Genomic DNA, 21,121 nt, shown 5'->3' with positions numbered 1-21,121 from the left:
AAAGCCGGAAGTAGCACTGTGGCTCAAGTGATAGAGTGCTAGCCTTGAGCTGAAGAGCTGAGGGATAGCGCCCAGGCCCAGAGTTCAGGCCCACGACCGGACCAAAAAAAAAAATCTCGGGCTGGGAAGATGGCTCAGTGGTAGAGCGCTTGTCTTGCATGCATGAGGCCCTGGGTTCCATTCCTCAGCACCACATAAGCAAAAAGAAAAAAGCTGGAAGTGATGCTGTGGCTCAAGTGGTAGAGCTGAGGGACAGCGCCCAGGCCCAGAGTTTAGGCCCCATTACCGGACCCCCAAAAAATAAATAAAAATATTTAAAAAAAAAAAAAAGAATAAGTAAGTTACAATAGTGTCTCCTTACCCATGGTTTTACTTTCTGACCACGATGTAAAAATACTGTCTTTTGTCTTTGGAGTGAGACCATTTCCATAACTTTATTACAGCCTATTAAGATTATATTTTGCTATTACTGCTGATCTCTTACTTTGCCTGATTTGTAAGCTACATGTGATATACCTTAGTGGTGGGGCTGTCTACAAAGGTGTTTGAGAGTATCTTAGAAAAGGAACTGCAAATGTAAAAGGCCTTATCATGGGAGTCAGCCTGGTGTGCCTAAGAAACACAGCGTGTGCTATACATAGGAGAGGTGTGGAAGATGAGTTAGTAGGAAGACAGGGTTTTCAGGGCCTAGAATGTCAATCCTGGCCTTTACTGGGTGTGGTAGGAAGTTTGAAACTGTGATCTGATTGAACTGAACAGAATTTCTCTGGTTTCTGTGTTAGGAGCAGAGGTAGAAGCGATTGCTGGGTTTCCCCATCTTAATGCTAGACAGAGTTGGAGAGTGGGGCACAAGCTATGACCCGGGGAAGCAGTTGCTGTGGTGCCCTTCCTGTTACAATTCCTAAATCCCCTTTTCCTAAAAGCAAACTGTGGGGTCCAGTTCTAACCTTTTGTTTTGGTGGTGATGAAGAGGCTGGGGATCTAACCTAGGGCCTCGTTCATGCTAAGTAAGTTCCTTAGCACTGAGCTAAGCCCTCAGTCCTTCAGGTTTGCCGGACTTTTGCCTCCCAAGATTCATCTGTGCCTAGTGTAAGGGGGAAGAACTATGGGAACAGGTTGAACCATCAGGAACACATCTAGTTCTATACAAGCTGAGCCCAAGTCCCTGCCTTTCTAGCAGGGTGAGTCTTATTAGTTGAGTCTTATTTCTTTGAGTATACTGAACATATTACTTATTTCATAAATACTGGACAACTGCTATGTCCCCTCCCAGACACTACTTGAGGTTAGAATAGCAAATGAAGCCAGGTGAGGTAGCTCACACCTACAATCCTAGCTACTCAGGAAACTGAGATCCAAGGATCATGTTTTGAAGCCAACCCAGGAAGTAAAGCCTATGAGCCTTACCTCCAGTAAATTGCCAAAAAGGCCAGAAGGAGCTGTGGCTCAAGTTGTAGAGTGCTAGCCTTGAAACAAAAGCTTCAGGGAGCCGGGCACTGGTGGCTCACGCCTGTAATCCTAGCTACTCAGGAGGCTGAGATCTGAGGATCGCAGTTCAAAGCCAGCCCGGGCAGGAGAGACAGTGAGACTCCTATCTCCAATAAACCACCAGAAAACCGGAAGTGGCGCTGTAGCTCAAGTGGTAGAGCGCTCCCCTTGAGCTGAAGAGCTGAGGGACAGCGCTCAGGCCCAGAGTTCAAGCCCCATGACCGACAAAAAAAAAGCTTCAGGGACATTACCCAGACCCAGAGTTCAAGCCCCAATTAACAGCACAGGAAAAAAGAAAAATTGAACTAAACAACTCATACCGTGGTTTGTACCCAAGTTGAGGTTTTATATTTACAGAAGACTAGTGGGGGGGGGGGGCGAAAGAGGAGGGGTGGGAGAGAGCAATGCGGAAAGAGAAGGGAGACAGGTGTTTACATGCTCGACATGAAGGCAAGAAGGCCCGAAGGATGGCAACCCCAACGTAGTCACCCATCAGCGGACACCCAGAAAGTCCAGAGAGAATGGGACAGCACTGGCAGAGAGCTCAGTCTACCTGCCCTGAGAACAGGATGGCCAGGAGAGACTGATGCAAATTAAGGAGACATTGGGGACCATCCAGTTGTTCTTTGGGAGGGAAAGCTGCCCTATTCCCTTTGAATTTGGCTCTCCAGCAACCTTTGCCCTGTTGGCCTCATCTCTTCGCTCTGAGGCTCTCTCCCCTGTGTTGTAAAACTCCTGGTCCTCAGGATCTCTGCATCCTGGACAGAAAGTCCTGGAAAGGTCAGTTTCCTAGGCTGGGGCTGAAATTCATGTCACACCACCAGGTTGCTGGTGAGCTTTGTCCTGGCCTGTTGCTCATGGCCCCTTGATGGATCCAGGCTCTGTGAGACGGGCAGAGGCATATGCTGAAGCTCCAAGGCAGGCTGCAGGCTCACAGAAGCCAGGCAGCCCCACAGGGCCTGGCAGGCCGGGTCGGCCTGCCTCTCCTGGAGCCCCTGGGGACCCTCGGTCTCCATCTTTGCCATTGATTGCCTGGCCAGGCCGGCCAGGGAGTCCTGTAAAGGAGAGAATCAAGACATCAGGGCCTGGGAAAAAATGGGGAAACGAGAAGGAAGGGATGACATTGTCCAAGAAGCATTGTGCTCATTACCTGACTTACGGAATTGTAACCGCTTTGTACAAATCCTTAATAATATAACAACAGCAAAAGACATCAGGGCCTGGTTGGCCTTGGCAAAAGGTGAAGCAGAAAGAAGAGGTTCTGTCCCAGACAGTCTATAATTGCCCCCAATTCCTGATCTCTCCTTTCCTAAGTGATTGTGGCATGTTCCGCCTTCCAGCCAGACCCCACACAGGGACTCCTGGGTACTCCACGGTGACTAATGGTAAGGCCTCTGTAGAGTACCAGGTATCCCTGGGACATTAATCTCCAAGCTTAGGGACAAAACAAACTAGGCAGGGCTAAAGTCTTACCTGGGATCCCTGGGGGCCCTGGCATCCCGGGGTGCCCACGTCCTACTTCTCCTTGATCACCCTTCTCGCCACGCTTTCCTGAGGACAAAAAAAAAAATGGTTTCTAAAATGAAAAATGATTTTCCTGCTTTGGTGCTACTTAATATGTTTCACAGTCAGCAATCCTTCCAGTATTGTGCTAGTTTTAAAAAGGAGAAAGGTGTCTGGGCTGGTGGCTCATGCCTATAATCCTAGTTACTCAAGAGACTGAGATCTGAGGATCATGGTTCAAAGCCAGCCTGGGCAGGAAAGTAGTCCATGAGACTCTTATCTTCAGTTAACCACCAGAAGACTGGAAGTGGTGCTGTGGCTCAAGTGGTAAATTGCTTACCTTGAGCCGAAGAGGTCAGGGACAGCACCTAGGCCTAAAGGTCAAGCTCCACAATCAAAAAAAAAAAAAAGATGGGGGGGAGGGGGGAGGCTGGGAAGGGATGTGAAGGGTAAACAAAAGGAGGAGGCTGCAATGCTTGGTAAGAAATGTACGCATTATCCTGCCCATGTAATTGTAACCCCTCTGTACAGTATGTTCACAAATAAAATAAAATATAAAAGCTAAAAAAAAAAAAAAAGAGTTGGAAATGTCTATAGAGGCCTGATTAAATAAAGGGAGATCTAGAAAAGCGGTAGAATATTATGTGTCTAATCAAGTTTATTTTAAGAAAGCATCCAAAAACAATATCTAATATTCCTGTTCTGTCAAGCAGAGAACGGAGAAGAACTCTGTATATTGACTAGAAATGTAATTCCCACAAAGCATTAAGAGGTTAGTGCCATTAATGTCTCAAGTTTGCAGATGAGAAATCTAAGGCAATTAGATGGAAGGAAATTCGTAAGTATAGGTAGTTTGTCCAAGGACCACATCAAGAAAGTGGCACAGTCTGAATTTATACCCAAGTCTTGTGGGTCCAGGGCCTACCTGTCTTATTCCTGGTCTTCCCACCCCATCTCTAAAGACACCTTAAGATGTTCATGGAGGTACCCTATGCAAACGAAAAAAACAAATCTCCCAAAGCTATAACATAGCACATTCATTCCTATCAATTTGCTACAGCAGTATCTCCTGGTTAGGTTGTTGAGGCCTGCAGGGAAATGTCTGTGTCTTATCCTGGCAAAGTGAACATGAGCTGAGAGAACAGGAAGCTGAGCAGTCAGCTGCTTAATAGAAGCCCCTGGGGGTGGGGGGGGGGGAGGGCCTGGGAAGGTGGCTCAGTGGTAGAGCGCTTGCCTTGCATGCCTGAGGCCCTGGGTTCGATGCCTCAGCACCACATAAGCAAAAAAAAAGCTGGAAGTGGTTCTGTGGCTCAAGTGGTAGAGCGCTAGCCTTGAGCTGAAGAGCTGAGGGACAGCGCCCAGGCCCAGAGTTCAGGCCCCACGACCGGACCAAAAAAAAAAAAAAAAAAGAAGAAGCCCCTGGGGCCACCTTTGGGCAAAATTGCCCAGTCTCCATTCCTTCACAGAATGGCACTCACCTTTGGGCCCTGTGTTGCCAATCTGACCCACAGCTCCCACGATGCCAGGAATGCCCCGAGGGCCAGGGTGCCCTTGAGGTCCTTGCTTGCCTGGGTATCCAGGAGGCCCAGGAGGTCCCGGGGGACCCATCATGCCAGCTGCACCCAGGACTTCCCGCTTGGCACTCACAGCCACCTCTGCCAGTTGCTCTGGAGGGAGGTGCAGGGAGAGAGGTGGGTACAATGTGTGTTACCAGTGAACCACACCAGGGAAAGACAAGCGTCCTGTGACACCTGGTGCCTTTGTTTGTAAGGGGAAAGGCCCATGGTTGAAGCTATTTTACAGAAGTCAAAGGTCCAGAGTGGTTTCCTGAGGTTCCCTCACGCGCTGGGGGAAGAGCTAGATAGGAAGGCCACATGCAGTGTGGTGAAGGGCTGGGACTCCTTCTTCACCTTGCATCATCTTCAGCGCCACGTCTATGATGTGCTGGTCACTGGCATCTCGGCCCTGAAGGCAGAGAAGGACTCTGAGGAGGAAGCCCCTGGCTGCGAGGGCTGGCCACTTGTACACTCCTATCCCTCCTACTCCCTTCTTCTGGCATGGTCCTGCACGTGTCACACCCTTCCTCTCAGACAGGTGTGTAACCAGCCTCAGGGGAGCCAGTGGGCCTCCGGGAATATCCAGCCTTGGAGCAGCAGAACACACACACACACACACACACACACACACACACACACACACACACACACACACACACACACACACACACACACACACAGAGCGTCCAGCTTTGGAGCAGCAGAAAACACACACACACACACACACACACACACACACACACACAAACACACACAGAGCGTCTCTAGATTCCTTGCCCTGAGCCAACTCACCGGCACACCCTGTCTTCCCGGATGGCCTGGCAAGCCTCGGTTTCCAGCCTGTCCTCGAGGGCCAGGCAGCCCTGGGTACCCCTGCACACCTGGGGCACCTGCATCCCCGCTGGGGCCAGGGTAGCCTGGCTCTCCTCGGATTCCTTGCTGCCGGAATGGTGAACATAAGGTGGATGAGAAGGTGTGGGTGGGTGTAGAGGGCGGATGGGGAATAGAGGGGACAGATCTGGGAGGGGGTTCCCGAGCTTCCGGGGGAAGTGGGGAGACCCAAGGAGAGAAGGACAGGAACATAGGTGCCTCACTCACCTGCCCTTTGGGCCCTGGCTCTCCAGACTCGCCCTGGAGGCACGGGAAATGGGGTCACTAAACAGTGGGCCCAGTCCACATCCCCGCCTATTCCCATGTTTCCCTTAAGCTCACCTTATCCCCTTTCTCTCCAGGGAGGCCTGCTACGCCTGGGTCACCCTGCAGATAGAGAACGGTAAGTTAGGCACCACCCAGGTGGGGACTCGGGGTGTGAACGTGGAACCCAGAATGGATGCCTGGAGATGGCAAGTGGGGGAGGGGGACCTACCACTCCACCACGGGGCCCAGTCTTCCCTGGCGAGCCCTGAAAAAAAGCAAGATAAGAAGCTTAGAGGGCTTGACTAGGGCCTCACACCCTTCATCAGCCCCTCCTGGCTCACTAGACCAGAGCATGGACCCCCAAGACCTATGGTGCTCAGGAAAATCTCACTGAGCACCATCCAACCAACCCAGCCCAGCCACAGGCTGCTTTCCCTGGTATTTTCAGATTCTAAGTGGCACCTTGTCCCCTTTGATGCCTGGTAAGCCTTGAGGTCCTGGAATTCCTGGGGGGCCCTGCTCCCCTTTTGGGCCCTGAGAAGAAAAGAAACCAGAGCTATAAATCAAATGAGGGGCCTAGGTTAGTCTCCGCTGCCCACCTCAACCAGATCTAGCTTACCTGTTGTCCTTGAGGACCTGGCTGTCCCACTGGGCCCCTCTCACCCTGGTCACCCTGAAATGGAAGAAGAAAGTTGCACCCAGGCTGGGAGGGCAGCCTCCCTGGCCAACCCCATACCCTGATACAGTTAGGTGTCCTCCAATTTCTGCTGAGGTCTTTTGCTCCATTTTACAGATCAGTGAATTGAGGCCTTTCCACAGAGAGGGAGGAGATCCCATATCCAGGAGCACCAACTGCTCCAAGGATCTCCTTCACACAAGGGACCATTGCACAGGGGCACTTACCTTCTGTCCCATAATGCCCTGGGGACCAATTTCTCCTCGAGGCCCTGGCTCTCCCTGGGGGAAGGAGAAATGGGAGATAAGGGTTAAGCAGTACGCTTCTGGGACCCTCTTTTCCACACCTGGCTCACTGCCCCATTGTTCACTCTTAGATGATTAGCCTTAGTTGGAAAAAACATCCCAGAAAGGAGAAAGCGCTTCCCTGGCTCAATGGGGCAAGGCAGAGACAGTACTAAGCCAGATACTCCTCAGGCTGGGGCTCCACCAAGTGGCCTCACCTGGGCCCTACACTGAGTACAAGGGCCCTTTGGTCCTGGAGGGCCCAAAGCTCTTGGGTAAGTTGAAGAAGTACTCACCTCCTTTCCAGGGGGACCAGAGAATCCAGGGAGGCCCTGCTGGCCCGGCTCACCCTGCAGGAAGAGAGTCCTCAAGTCAGTCTTGTGGTCTCACCAGGCTTTTGCTTCATTTAAGAGGCCCTGGGAACCCTGAACAAGTCTATAATCAAATGAGTGGGGTAAGGGAAAGGATGCTCTCTGTAAGTCCTCTGGGCTTCACCAATTTTCCCATGTTTGTTTCTCTGGATTTCACGCTATGCTCTTCTTGCCTCATTAAACCAGGTTGAAGAGGGTGGAGGGAAGGGGTCAGGCCCCCTCATTTTGTGCAGGGCTTTCCGGGCCTTAAGCCATGCCCCATTCCCACTCGCTGGGTCTCTCCCACAGATGAGGCCATTTCTGCCCCCAGCTTGGGATTCTCTCACCTTGTCTCCAGGGCCTCCTTTTGTCCCAGGCTGGCCCGGCACACCCTGCAGAAAGAATGTGACATCAGCTTCTGCCCTGGCACAGGAGCGCCCCACACACCTGCTGCCTTGCCTCCCTCCCCAATCCCAACGTATTTCACCTTGTGTGAGTTGAACAATGCAAAACCCAGGCATAGGAACTTGAACTTGTACTTCCCATCCCTGCCTGGTCCCTGGTGGGAGAGGGGTGGGGTACAGGGCCTGCATCCATGGGGGAGACACCCTCAGGTGCACCTAAGCACATAGAATTCCCAAAGAAGCACGGGTCAGCTGATACACAGATAAGCAGCCATGTCCAGTCTGTACCCCCAGCAAGAGGCAGGTGGAATCCTGGGGCCTGGATTTCAGATTGTCTTGGACAGAGTTGGGCCTGGGAGGTGAGAAACACCAGGCGAATGGAGAGGGCAGCAAGGGTCTTCCCTAGGTCTCTTCCCAGCAAAGGGACCAGAAAAGGCCTTCAGGTGTGGAGATTAAAAAGCCACAGCATGAGCTGGGAAGGTGGCTCAGGGGTAGAGCGTTTGCCTTGCATGCATGAGGCCCTGGGTTCCATTCCTCAGCACCACATAAGCAGGAAAAAAAAGCCGGAAGTGGCACTGTGGCTCAGGTGGTAGAGTGCTAGCCTTGAGCTGAAGAGCTGAGGGACAGTGCCCAGGCCCAGAGTTCAGGCCCCGCAAATGGACCCCCCCCAAAAAAAAGCCACAGCAGGTCTGGCACTGGTGGCTCCCACCTGTAATCCTATTCAGGAGGCTGAGATATGAGGATCACAGTTCAAAGTCAGCCTGGGCAGGAAAGTCCATGAGACTCTCATCACCTAAAAAAGTCAGAAGTGGTGCTGGTGGCCCAAGTGGTAGAGCACTAACTTTGAGCACTGAGAGGCTCAGGGACAGACCCTAGGCCCTAAGTTCAAGCTCTGGGACCAGAAAAAGCCACAGCAGTATTGAGAAGGCAGAGGACAGAGGGACCAGGGCTGATTATGGTGGTCACTGAACCAACTGTGAGATGAACTTTGAACTCAAGGGTTGGGTCTGTCCCATTTGGAAGATTGAAACTGCCAATGATGAGGCAAGAGGAGTCATGAGACAAAAGGAGTGCCCCACCAGACACCCGAGCCCGCACAGGGAGGCAGGCCACAGAGCGCCTGGCCCCTCTGAACCTGACGAGAAGCAACCTGTCCACAGGAGCTCCTGTGGTCCCACCTGATACTCACCGCCAGGCCCTGGTGGCCCTGGCTTCCTGGCCGCCCTGCCTGGCCTGCACTGCCCTGGAGAGACAGAGAACCAGAGGCACAAGTTAGAGTTCTGGCTCGATGGTCAATGGCTTCCAGGTGCAGATAGGGAAACTACAGTCCAGAAGAAAGAAAGGGATGGAGCCCCCTGGGTCCCAGAACTTTAGTATCAGTGGAACAGAACTCAAAGCCCTGGGTAGGCTGGGCCCTGACTCTCCCCAGACCCACCTGCAGCCCTATACCTACCTTGGTGCCAGGTATGCCTGGAGTCCCATCCTTGCCATCGATTCCTGGAGGACCCTGCTCAGGAGGGAAATTAAGGGAGTCTCACAATTGGGGAGATTCATGGGGTCCCACCTTCCCTTGACCCTCTGTGACTGCTGCAGTGTACAGGAAAGGAGCCTGCCTGTAGGGTCATCTCAGGAAACCCCACCAGCTAAATGGGGGAGGAGAACTGAACAGAGGAGTTTGGGGGTCCTCGGCCATACAGACAGTGCCCAGAGTGCCACATGTATCCGATGACCTCTCCTACATTGTCACCTCTGTTCTCAGGCAAAGAAGCCAACACACTTCCCAGCTAGCAAGGCAGCCTGCCTGCTGCACAGTTCAGTCTAGAACCTTGAGCTCATATTTCTCTGGGGTTATGGACAGCCTGGCCTCTGTCTAGGTGGGGCCGGACCCAGGCCTCTGGCACTTACAGTCGCCCCCTTTGGGCCCGTTATCCCTTGCGGTCCTCGAACACCTTGGCTACCCTGCAAAATAGACAGAGATCAGGATACCAAGCCCATCTGACTTTGCAGAGATGGGAACACATGAGATGGGGGCCTCTGGGTCCCCGAGTCCCCATAGCATGGGCCATACCGGGCAGTAACTGGAGGACAGGATTAGAAGTATACTTCTGCCATGGAGGCAGGACAAAGAGATCAGCACGATGCAGTGGCTGGGCTGGGCAAGAGTATTCTGGGAGCCTCAGGCCTTCACTGAGACCAGAGCTCACTTAGGTGAAAACAAAAACAAACAACAAGGGCTGGGAAGGTGCCTTGCATTCATGAGGCCCTGGGTTCGATTCCTCAGCACCACATAAGCAAAAAGAAAAAAGCCGGAAGTGGCGCTGTGGCCCAAGTGGTAGAGCGCTAGCCTTGAGCTGAAGAGCTGAGGGACAGTGCCCAGGCCCAGAGTTCAGGCCCCACGACCGGATCCAAAAAAAAAAAAAAAAAAAATCACGACAACCAAGGAGAAATGTGTAAGCTTTTTAAAATTATTATTTAAATAAGATTTTATTCAAATAAGTGCTACAAAGACAGTTCGGAGGTAATTGAAAAAAAAAACTGAAGACAGACTGGTTATTAGGTGATATTAAGGAATATTTGTTTCTTAGTTTGTTAGTTGTAATAATGATGTGATCAGGGCTGGGAATGTGGCTTAGTGGTAGAGTGCTTTTCTAGCATGCATGAAGCCCTGAGTTCAATTCCTCAATACCACATAAACAAAAAAGGCCAGAAGTGGTAATATGACTCAAGTGGTAGAGTGGTAGAATGCTAACCTTGAACAAAAGAAGCTGAGGGACAAGGAGGCTGAGATCTGAGGATTGCCATTCAAAGACAGCCTGGGCAGGGAAGTCCAGGAGACTGTTATCTCCAATTAACTACCAGAAAACCGGAAGAACCGGAAGTGGCACTGTGGCTCAACTGGTAGAGCGCTTGCCTTAAGTTGAAGAGCTCAGGGACAGCACCTAGGCCAGGAGTTCAAGCCCCACAGCCGACCAAAAAAAAGAAAAGAAAAGAAAAGAAACTGAGAGTCAGTGCCGGGATCCCCAGTTCAAGCCCCAGGACTGGCCAAAAAAAAAAAGTGATCCTGTGAGAAAAATGCCTGGTTTCTTTTAAAGCAGTATATTCTTAAGTATTTAGGGATAAGGCAACACAAAATTAAGGGCTTTCTTGAAAACATCAGAGCAGGCCTGGGGATGTTGGGGATGTATGTAGCTCAGTGATAGAGTACGTGACTAGTGAGGCCCTGGGTTTAACCTCAGTTTCACAAGCAAAACAAAGCAGTCACAGTGAAGGAAGGAGCAAGTTTCCATGGCAAAGTGTTAAAAGAAAAAAAAAAATCTGTGGATCTGCAAGATAGGAATCCATTGCATCATTCTCTCTACTTTCTATATGTTTTAAACCTTGCCTTTAAAAAATAGTTCACTGTACTTTGCTGCTCAATGTTTGTGCAAACCGAAAACTACTCTGAAAAATCTATTAATTAAAAAGAAAAATAAATAAAGACAACTGGATCCAGACCAAATCCCATTAGCCTCATGGCTGATCTGCTGGAATTTCATTCTCTGATCCCAGGGACCTCAGGTCTGAATCTCATGGCTTCTCTCCAAGCCTGAGTCTGGATCTACTGGACTCAGCACAGATGCTCAGACTCTCCCCCAGCAGTCAGCCATAGACATAGACAGACATGAACATATGTACACTCGCATGCATATGCACACATATGTACACACACACATACACCAGCCTTTGGCAGGGCTGAATTCTGCTCAGTTACTTCTCAAGGCCCCTTAGCAGACAAGGAGCGCCCCAGGACTTACCACGTCACCCTTCTCCCCAGTTCGGCCTGGTGGTCCCCTTGGACCTTCCTCACCCTGACAAAATGGAGACAGGAATATAAGTGACATGAGTTGGAGGAAGCAGAAGCCACCCCGAAGCTGCAGAAGCTCCAGCCTGGAGCTGGGAGACGGGTCAGGCTTACCGGTAACCCGGCGGCACCGATAGAGCCCACCATGCCTTTGTACCCACGAGGACCCTGGAGAGAGGAAATGGTTGAGGGTTGGTCCTGGTTGGACCACAGAGGCCCAACAGCTGGTAACAACAGCTCGCAGGACACTCATAGATTCACTTACAGTCTCTCCTTTGGGTCCTGCTACTCCTGGGTAGCCCCTGATGCCTTGGGGTCCCTGTCAAGACAGAAAAATGATAGCAAGGGCGATTGCAAGGCCCAGTTCATGATGTCATTTCTGACCCTGGCCTCTTTCACAATGCCCTGTTAAACGTAGTCACATGGGCACATGGGACCTGCAGCTCCAAGGTGATGGGGGCGAGGCAGGGGTGGTTACTCAGGGGCACACAAAGAACAGTGGCAGATCTGGACCTCAGCCAGGCTTCCAGCTTTGGTTGCTGTCCCTTCATTCTGGATAGTCAGCCTCAGCTTCCCTCTCCCCACCCAGAGATACCTTTCTCTTTTATGAACTACAGTCCTGAGCTGGGAAAATGAGGGCATCTAGGATGAGGGAAGGAGGCTGCCGGTGGAGGCAGGGAGGTTGGCAAGCATTCCTTACCGGCGGTCCAGGGATGCCTTGTTCTCCAGAGGCACCTACATCTCCCTTGGGGCCCTAAGAGCAGGATAATCTATCAGACTGACAGGCAGATGGCGAGAGTAATACAGAGACAAGAAAACATACCAGTCACCTTCCCCAGCAAAGGTAGCCAGAAGGCTGATTGGAAAGAATATTACCCCATACCATAGATGGGACAATGGAGGCCAAGCAAGAAGGGACTTGCCCAGAGACACTGGTCTAGAACACAGCCTCTTGTTGAGATCTGAGAGCGGAGGATCAAGGTTTGAAGCCAGCTAAGGCAGACAAATCTAAGAGACTCTTACCTCAAGTTAACCAGCAAAAAAGCCAGAACTAGAGCTGTGGCTCAAGTGGTAGAGCCTTGAGAAAAAATACCAAGTGAGAGTACAAGACCCAGAGTTCAAACCCCAGTTCACAATACAACAACAATGAAGAACATAGGGCCAGGTGCTAGTGGCTTATGTCTGTAATCCTAGCTATGCAGGAAGCTGAGATCTGAGGATTGGGGCAGGCAAGCCTGTGAAACTCCAATTAATTGCCCTCCAGAAAAGCCAGAAGTAGAGCTCTGGCTCAAGCGGTAGAACACTAGCCTTGAGAAGAAAAAAAAAAAAAAAAAAACTCAGAGACAGTGCCCAGGGCCTGAGTTCAAGCTCTAGTATTGGCATAAAACAACAAAGAACACTGTTAGCCTCTTGTCTCTCATATCAAAGTCTATCTCCTCAGCCCATAGGGCCAGGGGAAGGATGAAAAAGAGGACAAGCCTAGCTGCCTCCATACAGCCCCGACCCCCCCCCCCCCATGGTCTCTAGCCCTCACACTCACCGGCTTCCCCTGACGGCCAGTATCACCCAGAATCCCACGTTTGCCTGGATGCCCCTGAAGGGAAGGAGCAAACTTAGTAAGAGTCTCCTCCAATCACCTGCTTTACTCTCCGAAGGCCTGCGCCAGGCCAAGGGCTCTCACCTTGACTCCCTGTAGCCCTGGAGGACCTTTCACACCTGCTGGACAGTTGGTTGGACACTGGAAAGAAAATCCCAAAGGGCCTTGAGGCCTCTCACCTGGCCTGGGCCACCTGGGCATTGTCTCCCATCTTGCCCTTTCCCTAGCATCCTTCCCACCCCACCGGGTTGGGAGTGGCCCACCCCACTGTCCATGGACCCTTTTCCTATGACTATAACACCCATTAGGCCTGGCTCTGGACACTGCTTCTTACCAGGAAATCTGCACTGCCTTCCAAGCCTTGGATGGTTCCTGAGCGCCCCTGAGAAGAGATGTGGGACTATAAAGAGGGAGCCTAAGCTGGCACTTCCCTACTCCAAACACATTTCCCAGGAAGGAGCACATGGCCTGTGGGAGGTCGAAAGACCCTTACCGGTTTCCCAGGAGGACCTGGGGGTCCTGCTGGTCCCTCTGGTCCTGGATCCCCCTGGAAGCAAGAAGAGCCAGAGTCATACCACCAACCAACCCTGGCCTAGGTCACCCCCCCCCACACCCCTTTCTGCTACAGCCATATGCTCCTAGTCCTCCAGGACATCTCCTGAGAGCTGCCACCTTACAGAGATCAAGGAACTTGGCAGGAGATGGCACTCACCCTTAATCTCTCTGAAAGACATACTACAGGATGGGTTCAGGACAGGCTTCTGCCCCAAACCTGGAGGAGCTTCCTGCAGGCCAGAAGAGGGCCTTATATTCCTGGGGAGGCCACCCTAACTTTACAGGTTGGAGACAAAAGGTAAGATGAGACAGAGCTGAAGCTGTCTGGGGCTCACCTTGGGGCCTGGGACTCCAATTTCACCAGGAAGACCAATAGGTCCAGGTGGTCCCTAGGGAGCAGAGATGTGGATACCAATGGTTAGCCCAACCTGGACTGACAAGGGAGGACAAGCACCCCAAACCTCTTCTCCAACCCTGGAGAGACTGATGGAGTGGGGCTTTGAGGACCAGATTCTTCCAGAGTCAGTGGATAGACCGGATGGAGCTGGTCCAGGGTCCCCAACCAGCCTGCCCATTCCTAGAAGCCCTCCTGTTGTTCCCTCCCTCCTTGGGAGGGCTGAGGAGCTCGCCCTATCCCTGAAGACTTACGGGAGGTCCAGCAAAACCAGGACCCTAGAACAAAAGGAAAAGAAATTGGTTCATGGCTCCTTCTGTGGGTTCTCTCTCCCCACAGGCCCTTGCAGGTCATACTCACCGGCAGACCAGGGGGCCCTGGAAGCCCGGGCTGACCCTGAAGAAGCAACAAGAGAGGCTCAGAGACTGTGGTCTCCTGTGTCCCTGCTCCTCCCTACTGAAGCCTCTCCCACACGCTGACCCTTGCTTGTCCTCACTGTGTACACAGGACAGTACACTTACCTTGACTCCAGGAGTTCCCGTGGGCCCAGGCTCCCCCTTGGCTCCCATTAATCCCTGGGGGAAGAAAGAGAAGAGGGTCCGTAAGAGACAATTTGCCTTCCACCCATGGGCAGGGCAGTTCCAGTCTTCTAGAATTCATGAAGGCCTAGGGACTTCAGCACCTCCTTCTCCCTTTCCTTAGTTCCCATAGTAACCCCCACAAAGCAGCCAGAACCATTCTCCTCTTTTAAAAGAGAAGAAATCAAGATGCAGACTTGTCAGCCTAGGCCTCATGCCTCTCAGTTTGAGTCTAGAAGTCTGGCTATATGCTTGATGTCTGGAAACTTCTTCTGAGCCTTGGTTTTCTTGTTTGCTTAGCTCTCTGGATGGATGAGAGAACTATTGTGCTAGTAGAAGACAATGTGCTTCAGTCTTCATAGGATGAGGGTGAGAGGGCTCAGTGGCCAGGCCCAGGCTTCATTATACCTCTAGAGCCAGCAGGCAGAGGTAATTCATGAGGCTCTCTCTTTTCTCCTATTTTCAGCGACTAAGTGTGTCCCCCATCAAGCTGTCACAGGCCCTTGGAACTAGCTGTGTTCCAGATGCCCATGGCTTTGGGTGCCCCTAGGAGCCCTCTGGAACAAAATGTGTTTATCTTACGATTTACCCTTGAGGTTAATACAAAGGAAGAGGAAGGGAAGAGGAGATAAAAGGACTAGGGGGACACAGGACAGCCCACCAAGTATACTCAGTAAGATCCCTGGAGACCAGAAATAGGACACCAAGTTCCATACCCCACAGGAAGCAGAGCCTCTCTCTAGAATTCTGGCTGCCAGGGATTCAAAGCTCCCGAGACAGAGGCTCAGTGCCGGTCATCTGAAGGTGAACGGGTTCACAGCTAGAGGTGCTTCATCTACCTCCCATCTCTGAACAGAAGCTGAGCAAAGGCTCTGGAAGTTAATAGGTGGGAAGCCCCAACCTATCCTACTAAGCACCCCAGGTACTCACGTCAATGCCTGGCTTCCCATCCGGCCCATCAGGCCCCGGTTTGCCAGGCTCTCCTTTGGATCCCTTGAAAACGGAGGGGAACCAAATATTAGCCAAAGGACAATAAGAACTGGAAGGGTCAAAAGTCAAAGGAGAAACAGCACTCACCGGAGGGCCAGCTTTCCCAGGGGGCCCCTTGTCACCCTGCAAGACACAAATAGGTGAGCCAGCACCCCATGCACAGGCTTGAACAGTGAGCCCTGGCCCCAGCTGAACTGTCCTTATGTTCCTCTCTTTTGTCCTGGGTCCCCTCAGACTTGAATGTTTTAGGAAAACAATCCCCTTTCGCCACCAACAATAATAATTAAAATAAAGACTGGTAGCCAGCAGCTCTTGACGATAATCCTAGCTAGTCAGGAGTCTGAGATCTGAGAATGGAAGTTTAAAGCCAGCCTGGGCAAACAGATTTATGAGACCCTTATCTCCAATTAACCAATGAAAAGACAGAAGTAGAGGCATGACTCAAATGGTAGAGAGCCAGCCATGAGTGGAAAAAACTAAGGGAGAGCAGGAGGCCTTGAGTTCAAGCCCCAGTACCAACACTTTATATATACATATATAAATCATAGATGCATTGAGCCCAACCAACCTCAGCCAGCTGGAGAGGTGGATATCCTCATGCAAGTGGGGCTTCGGCTTGCTGATGTTGGTAAGGTGCCAAGGTTTTCTGTTTTGTTTTGTTTTGTTTGTGTGTTGGTCCTGGGGCTTGAACTCAGGGCCTCGTCACTGTCCCTCAGCTTTTGTGTTCAAGGCTAGAGCCTTCGTGCTTCAAGCCACAGCTCCACTTCTGGGTTTTTGGTGGTTAATTGGAGATTAGAGCCTCATGGACTTTCCTGCAGAGGCTAGCTTTAAGCTGTGATCCTCAGATCTTAGCTTCCTGAATAGCTAGGATTACAGGTGTGAGCCACCAGCACCCACCAAGGTGCCAGTTTTGAGACCTGCATATGGGGTTGTGGTTCCACATAGGCTGGGAACGCTGATTGGGACAGGATTGGGGGGGAAAGATAGGGCTTTTAGAGAAGCTAGAAAGGAAGAGAGAGGGGTGAGGTGCACAGCAGCTCTATTCTGGGCTCTGGATCTGGAAAACCAGAGGCTGGGACAGAGGTAAGGACCAAGGGGGACAATAATGGGGTTAAATTCAAAACGTTTCTAAGAAAGGACCTCTTTCCTAAACTATGAAGGACCCCTGCTGAGAGCCAGGCTGGGCATATGAAGTCAGACTCATCTCCCAGAAAAGACTCCAGGCATGCTGGCTGGGGTCCAGGCTCCTGTGTTTGGGGGTAGAGGGGGCACCAGGCTGAATAGAAGTCTGTCCAGACTGGTAAACATTCAGTGGGCCTCCTGGGAAGTCTCCAGAATGAGGCATTTAACCCTCACTCTGCTAAGGGGAAGAGGAGACAAACAGCTGATTGTAAATCTAAAAAAAGCAAGGGAGGAGACAGGAGCGTGGCCACTGTCGGTGGCCAAATTATAGGTGCATTGGTCATAGACGCAGCAGAAAAGGCACCCAGAAACCTGACCAAGGCTCCCTAGCTAACCTGAAGAAACAAATGCAAGCATGCCAGGGGCAACGTGAAGGGTTAAGGTGTCTCTTAACCCCAAAGAAGAGGAAAGGAGGGAGGGATAAGGAGGCTTTGTGGGCTGTGGCTGCCAGACAGAACAGCAGTCCCTTGTCGGTGGGTGGGTTTAACGCCGGTTAGAGCTGTATTTCAAGGCCAACTTGAGGTTTTTCACTCAACAAACAGGCTCCCTGTGAGCCAGGCTGGCGCCACCTACTGGCAACGGGGGGCACGGCGCCTCCATGCTCTCCCTCCCGCATCCGGAGCGCACAAAGTTCTCCTTTGTCCGCCCCCGCTCCTGCCCCAAATTAAACACTCACGTCTATGCCATCCGAACCAGGCACTCCCGGCGGTCCTGGGGGTCCCGGGGGCCCCCGTTCTCCCGGAGGACCTCTCTGCAAACACACACAAGAGAGGCCGCGCTCAGAGTGCTACGAGCCGTGCGTCCCGGGAGCGGCAGGCGGCACCGGGAAGCGGGGTCTGGGTGCTAAGAGCTGGGTTGCCAACTCCCCATGAAAACCTATCTGTACCAGGGGCACCGTGTGGCACTGCCTTATTAAACAGAATCACGCACCGAACGGCTCAGGGTTGGGACTACTCGGAGGGGCTTGATCGCTCAGTTAAATCCTAAAAGTGACGCACGGATGGGGCCCAGCCCCACCTTGGTCTTCAATGAATGGTAGCTATTATTATTGTTGTTGTTATTATTATTATTAACATTGTATTATTAGTAGCATCATCACTATTATTATTATTATTATTATTATTATTGGAACAGCCGGTATAGGAAGTGAATGGGCGCCTTTCCTTTTTCCTCCTGGTGCGGGAGAAAAGCCCAGTGGGAAATGGACGGGGATGGAGATGAGGAAGGAGGCCTAGGAAAGGGGACCGGGTACTCCCCTCCCCAGCGCCTCGTCGCCCGGTCCTCGCTGAGGTGGCCTCATGGCCAGTCAGGTCCGGCCCAGGCTGGGGTCCCGCGCGATGCCAGGTGTCCAGGCCCCAGAAGTGCCAGGCTGGCCCTCTGCAGGCGAGCGTACCGTGCAGCCCCCACGCCGGGGTCGCACTCAGCCCCCCGCACCCCTAACCCGTCCATTGGGAGGGGGGGACCGAAGGCTCCGCGGGGCTGCAGCGGCGTCTGGCTGGAGCCGGAGCCCCCGGGAGGCGGCGCGGCCCGGTGAATGGGCATCATTGTCTCTCTCCCCCGCCACCTGGACTCTCCCGGCTGCCAGGACCTGGCGCCAGCGCCTGCCCCACGCTGCCCGTCCTGTCCCGGGCAGGGCCGAGCATCTCCGGATGGGGTCCCTCTGGCTCCCCCGGCTCCTCCGCGCCCGCGGCGATGCGCACGGCGTGCGCGCCCACGGAAGGGAGCTGCACCCCTGCCCTGTCCTCAGCTGCCCCCTCGGGCCAAGAGAGGGGGGTCAGCAGAGCCTTTCCCCCAAAGCCTGCTGGATCCTGAACCCCCGACCCCGCCACTGGCGTGGCGGCGGGACTTACGATCTGCGCCAAGACGAGCCCAAGCACTTGGAGGAGCAGCAGCAGGCTGCGGGGGGCGGCCGGCGTGGCCATGGCGGGCGGCGGGCTCGGGAGGACAGATCAGGATCCTCGCACGCACCGGCCCGGGAGGCTGTTCTAGACCCTGCAAGCCTGGGCCTCCTCGATATGCGACGGGGCGGGGCGGGATGTGGAGGGGGCGCTGTCACCTGAGAGCAGAGCGGGGGAGGGAGGGAGGCCAGAGCCCGGGACGGCACCGCCCCGTTCCACAGCCGTCCCGAGCGCCCTGTCCTGCCCCTGGCGCCCACCTTCTTCCTAACTCTGCGCACGGAGATGTCAGGAAATGCTTCTTTGCGCGCAGGCTGAGGCCCACCCGAAGCCCCCCTTCCACCCCCCTCCTCTCCAGGACCCAGCCACAGCTCCATCCTTTTTCCTCAGGCCTTCAGCAGCCTCTGCCTGGAGCTGTGAACTCCTGCCTGTCTGGGTTTTCTCTCCTCCAAGGTCCTGCAGCGGCCTCCACTTCTGCAGACGCCACAGCGCCCAGCCACCTTGCTCCTTCTGCGCTGGCTCCTTCCCCTCCATATACAAACCATGGGGCCCCTTCCATAGTAACATACACCTAGATCTGCTCCCGTATACCTCTCCCCGCTGCCAACTCTTTAGAAGAGTTGTGAACATCCACCTCTGAACTTCGCCTGCCTCCTTCCATCCCACCGAGGAGGTCAATCTCAGAGATCACCACTGGGGCTCAACCCTTTTTCTTGTCAAGCAGGAGGCTGGTGGCACCTCAATCTGCCCTTGGCCAGAAGGACAAAGTCCTTCAACTTTTCCTGGCCCAAGCATCCGCTATCCACCCTCTTCTCCTATAATCCACACCGTAAAGAGTGATGTACGTTCTAAGAAAAGTGCTCATTCGATGATGTTGTCCTTATTCAAACTTCACAAAATGTAGTTACACAGGGGCTGAGAATGTGGCTTAGTGGTAGAGTGTTTGCCTAGCATGCATGAAGCCCTGGGTTCAATTCCTCAGTACCACATAAACAGGAAAAAAAAAAGCCAGAAGTGGCACTGTGGCTCAAGTGGTAGAGTGTTAGCTTTGAGCAAAAGAAGCTCAGAGATAGTACCTGAGTTCAAGCCCCAGGATTGGCAAAAAAAAAAAAAAATGTAGTTACACAAACTAAGACGGCTATGATATCACTGGATAATAAGATAACATGAGACCATGTGTTCCTACCAGGTTCATCATTACCAAGAATGAGAGGTGAGACTTTGTGCCCTCTCTACTCTGAGCCTCCCTTATTCACTGGTGTTTCTAGGGCTGAGACTCATCGCTTACACCTCTTTTCTAAGTACTCTTTCCCTTTCATGAAAACAACCTCATTCAGCTGTTTACAGAATCTGCCTGTCTACCAGCCTCTGTCCAGAGTTCCTTTCCTTCCCTTCCAGCCACTTGAGCAACATTGGTAAAGTACCAATGGAGTCTGGCAGTGTCACTAGTTTGACCATTGTGCCTTCAAACTGAAGTCTCAGTTTCCTCATCTATAAAATGGGGGAGTGATAGTAGCTCATATTTTTTTTGGGGGGGTAGGTCATGGGGTTTGAACTCTGGGCCTGAGGGCTGTCCCTCAGCTCTTCAGCCCAAGGCTAGTGCTTTACCACTTGAGCCACAGCACCACTTCCTGTTTTCTGGTGGTTTATTGGAGATAAGAGTTTCCTGGCCTTTCCTGCCTGGGCTGGCTTTGAACTGTGATTCTCAGATCTCAGGGTCCTGAGTAGCTAGGATTATAGGTAAGAACCACTGGAGTCCAGCTAGTGGCTCATTTTTGAAGAATGAATGAGATGATGCATGCAAGGCATTTAAATGTAGTACCAGCACAGTAGGTGCTTAATGCATCTTTGTTCCTGTCTCTGTCTCTTTGTGTGTATGTGTGTCTCTTCCTCTTTCTCTCTTTTGGTAATACTGGAGTTTGAACCCAGAGCCTCATTATTGTTAGGCAGCTCCACTACCATTGAGACATGGCTCCAGCCCTTTTAATTTTGTATGGGTATTATTCAATTGTATTTTATTTTTTGTGCTAATACTGGGGCTTGAACTTGGGCCTGGGTGCTGTTCCTTAGTTTTTGTTTTACTGAAGGCCTGCACTCTACTATTTGACCCACAGTTCTACCTCTGACTTTTTCGTGATTACTTGGAGATAAGACTCTCACAAGCCAGGCACTGGTGGCTCATGCCTGTAATTCTAGCTAACTAAAAGTCTGAGATCTGAAGATCATGGTTCAAGGTGAGCTGGGGCAGAAAAATCTTGTTGTTGTTGTTGGTTGTGGGTCTTGAACTCAGGGTCTGGGCACTGTCCCTGAGCTCTTTTTGCTCAAGGCTAGTACTCTATCATTTTGAGCCACTTGGGTTTTCTGGTGGTTTATTGGAGATAAGAGTCTTACAGATTTTCCTGCCTGGGCTGGCTTTGAACCATGATCCTCAGATCTCAGGGTCCTGAGAAGCAAAGATTACAGGCATATTACCAGTATCTGGTTTGTGAGACTCTTATCTCCAATTAACCACCAAAAAGCTGGAGTGGAACTCTCAATTCGTAGAGTTCTAGCCTTGTACACAAAAGTTCAAGGACAATGCACAGACCCTGAATTCAAGCTCCAAGATGGGGTGTGCGTGCGCACACACACATGCACGCGCGCACACACACACACACACACACACACACACACACACACACACACACACAC

The 21,121-nt window shown here is 52.1% G+C and overlaps 1 protein-coding gene across 3 annotated transcripts; it reads right to left on the bottom strand.

The window, feature by feature from the left end:
* Nucleotides 1–1,720: 1,720 nt before the first annotated feature.
* Nucleotides 1,721–18,542, bottom strand: LOC138803474 (collagen alpha-2(IX) chain). Of its 3 annotated transcripts, XM_069987551.1 has the most exons (32): nt 18,386–18,542; nt 17,212–17,286; nt 15,441–15,476; nt 15,294–15,356; nt 14,307–14,360; nt 14,146–14,181; nt 14,040–14,063; nt 13,727–13,780; nt 13,330–13,383; nt 13,171–13,218; nt 12,921–12,977; nt 12,780–12,833; nt 11,940–11,993; nt 11,505–11,558; nt 11,354–11,407; nt 11,193–11,246; nt 9,304–9,357; nt 8,852–8,905; nt 8,588–8,641; nt 7,342–7,386; nt 6,941–6,994; nt 6,588–6,641; nt 6,304–6,357; nt 6,147–6,218; nt 5,914–5,949; nt 5,760–5,804; nt 5,646–5,678; nt 5,340–5,486; nt 4,902–4,956; nt 4,470–4,658; nt 2,962–3,039; nt 1,721–2,543 (listed from the first exon to the last, which is right to left on the bottom strand). In XM_069987551.1, exons 1-32 carry the CDS (start codon nt 18,455–18,457, stop codon nt 2,344–2,346), a joined length of 2,067 nt encoding a protein of 688 aa, XP_069843652.1. In that variant the 5' UTR covers nt 18,458–18,542; the 3' UTR covers nt 1,721–2,343. The 3 variants fall into 3 exon arrangements, with proteins under 3 accessions (XP_069843652.1, XP_069843653.1, XP_069843654.1); XM_069987553.1 differs by lacking the exons at nt 1,721–2,543; nt 2,962–3,039 and adding an exon at nt 3,911–3,980; XM_069987552.1 differs by lacking the exons at nt 15,294–15,356; nt 15,441–15,476; nt 17,212–17,286; nt 18,386–18,542 and adding an exon at nt 14,468–14,662.
* Between the last annotated feature and the right edge of the window lie 2,579 nt (nt 18,543–21,121).

The sequence above is a fragment of the Dipodomys merriami genome, unplaced genomic scaffold, assembly GCF_024711535.1.
Source record: "Dipodomys merriami isolate MVZ:Mamm:240054 unplaced genomic scaffold, mDipMer1.0.p SCAF_34, whole genome shotgun sequence".
In the NCBI taxonomy this organism is placed as follows: domain Eukaryota; kingdom Metazoa; phylum Chordata; class Mammalia; order Rodentia; family Heteromyidae; genus Dipodomys; species Dipodomys merriami.
This window is presented reverse-complemented; position numbering and strand designations above follow the sequence as displayed.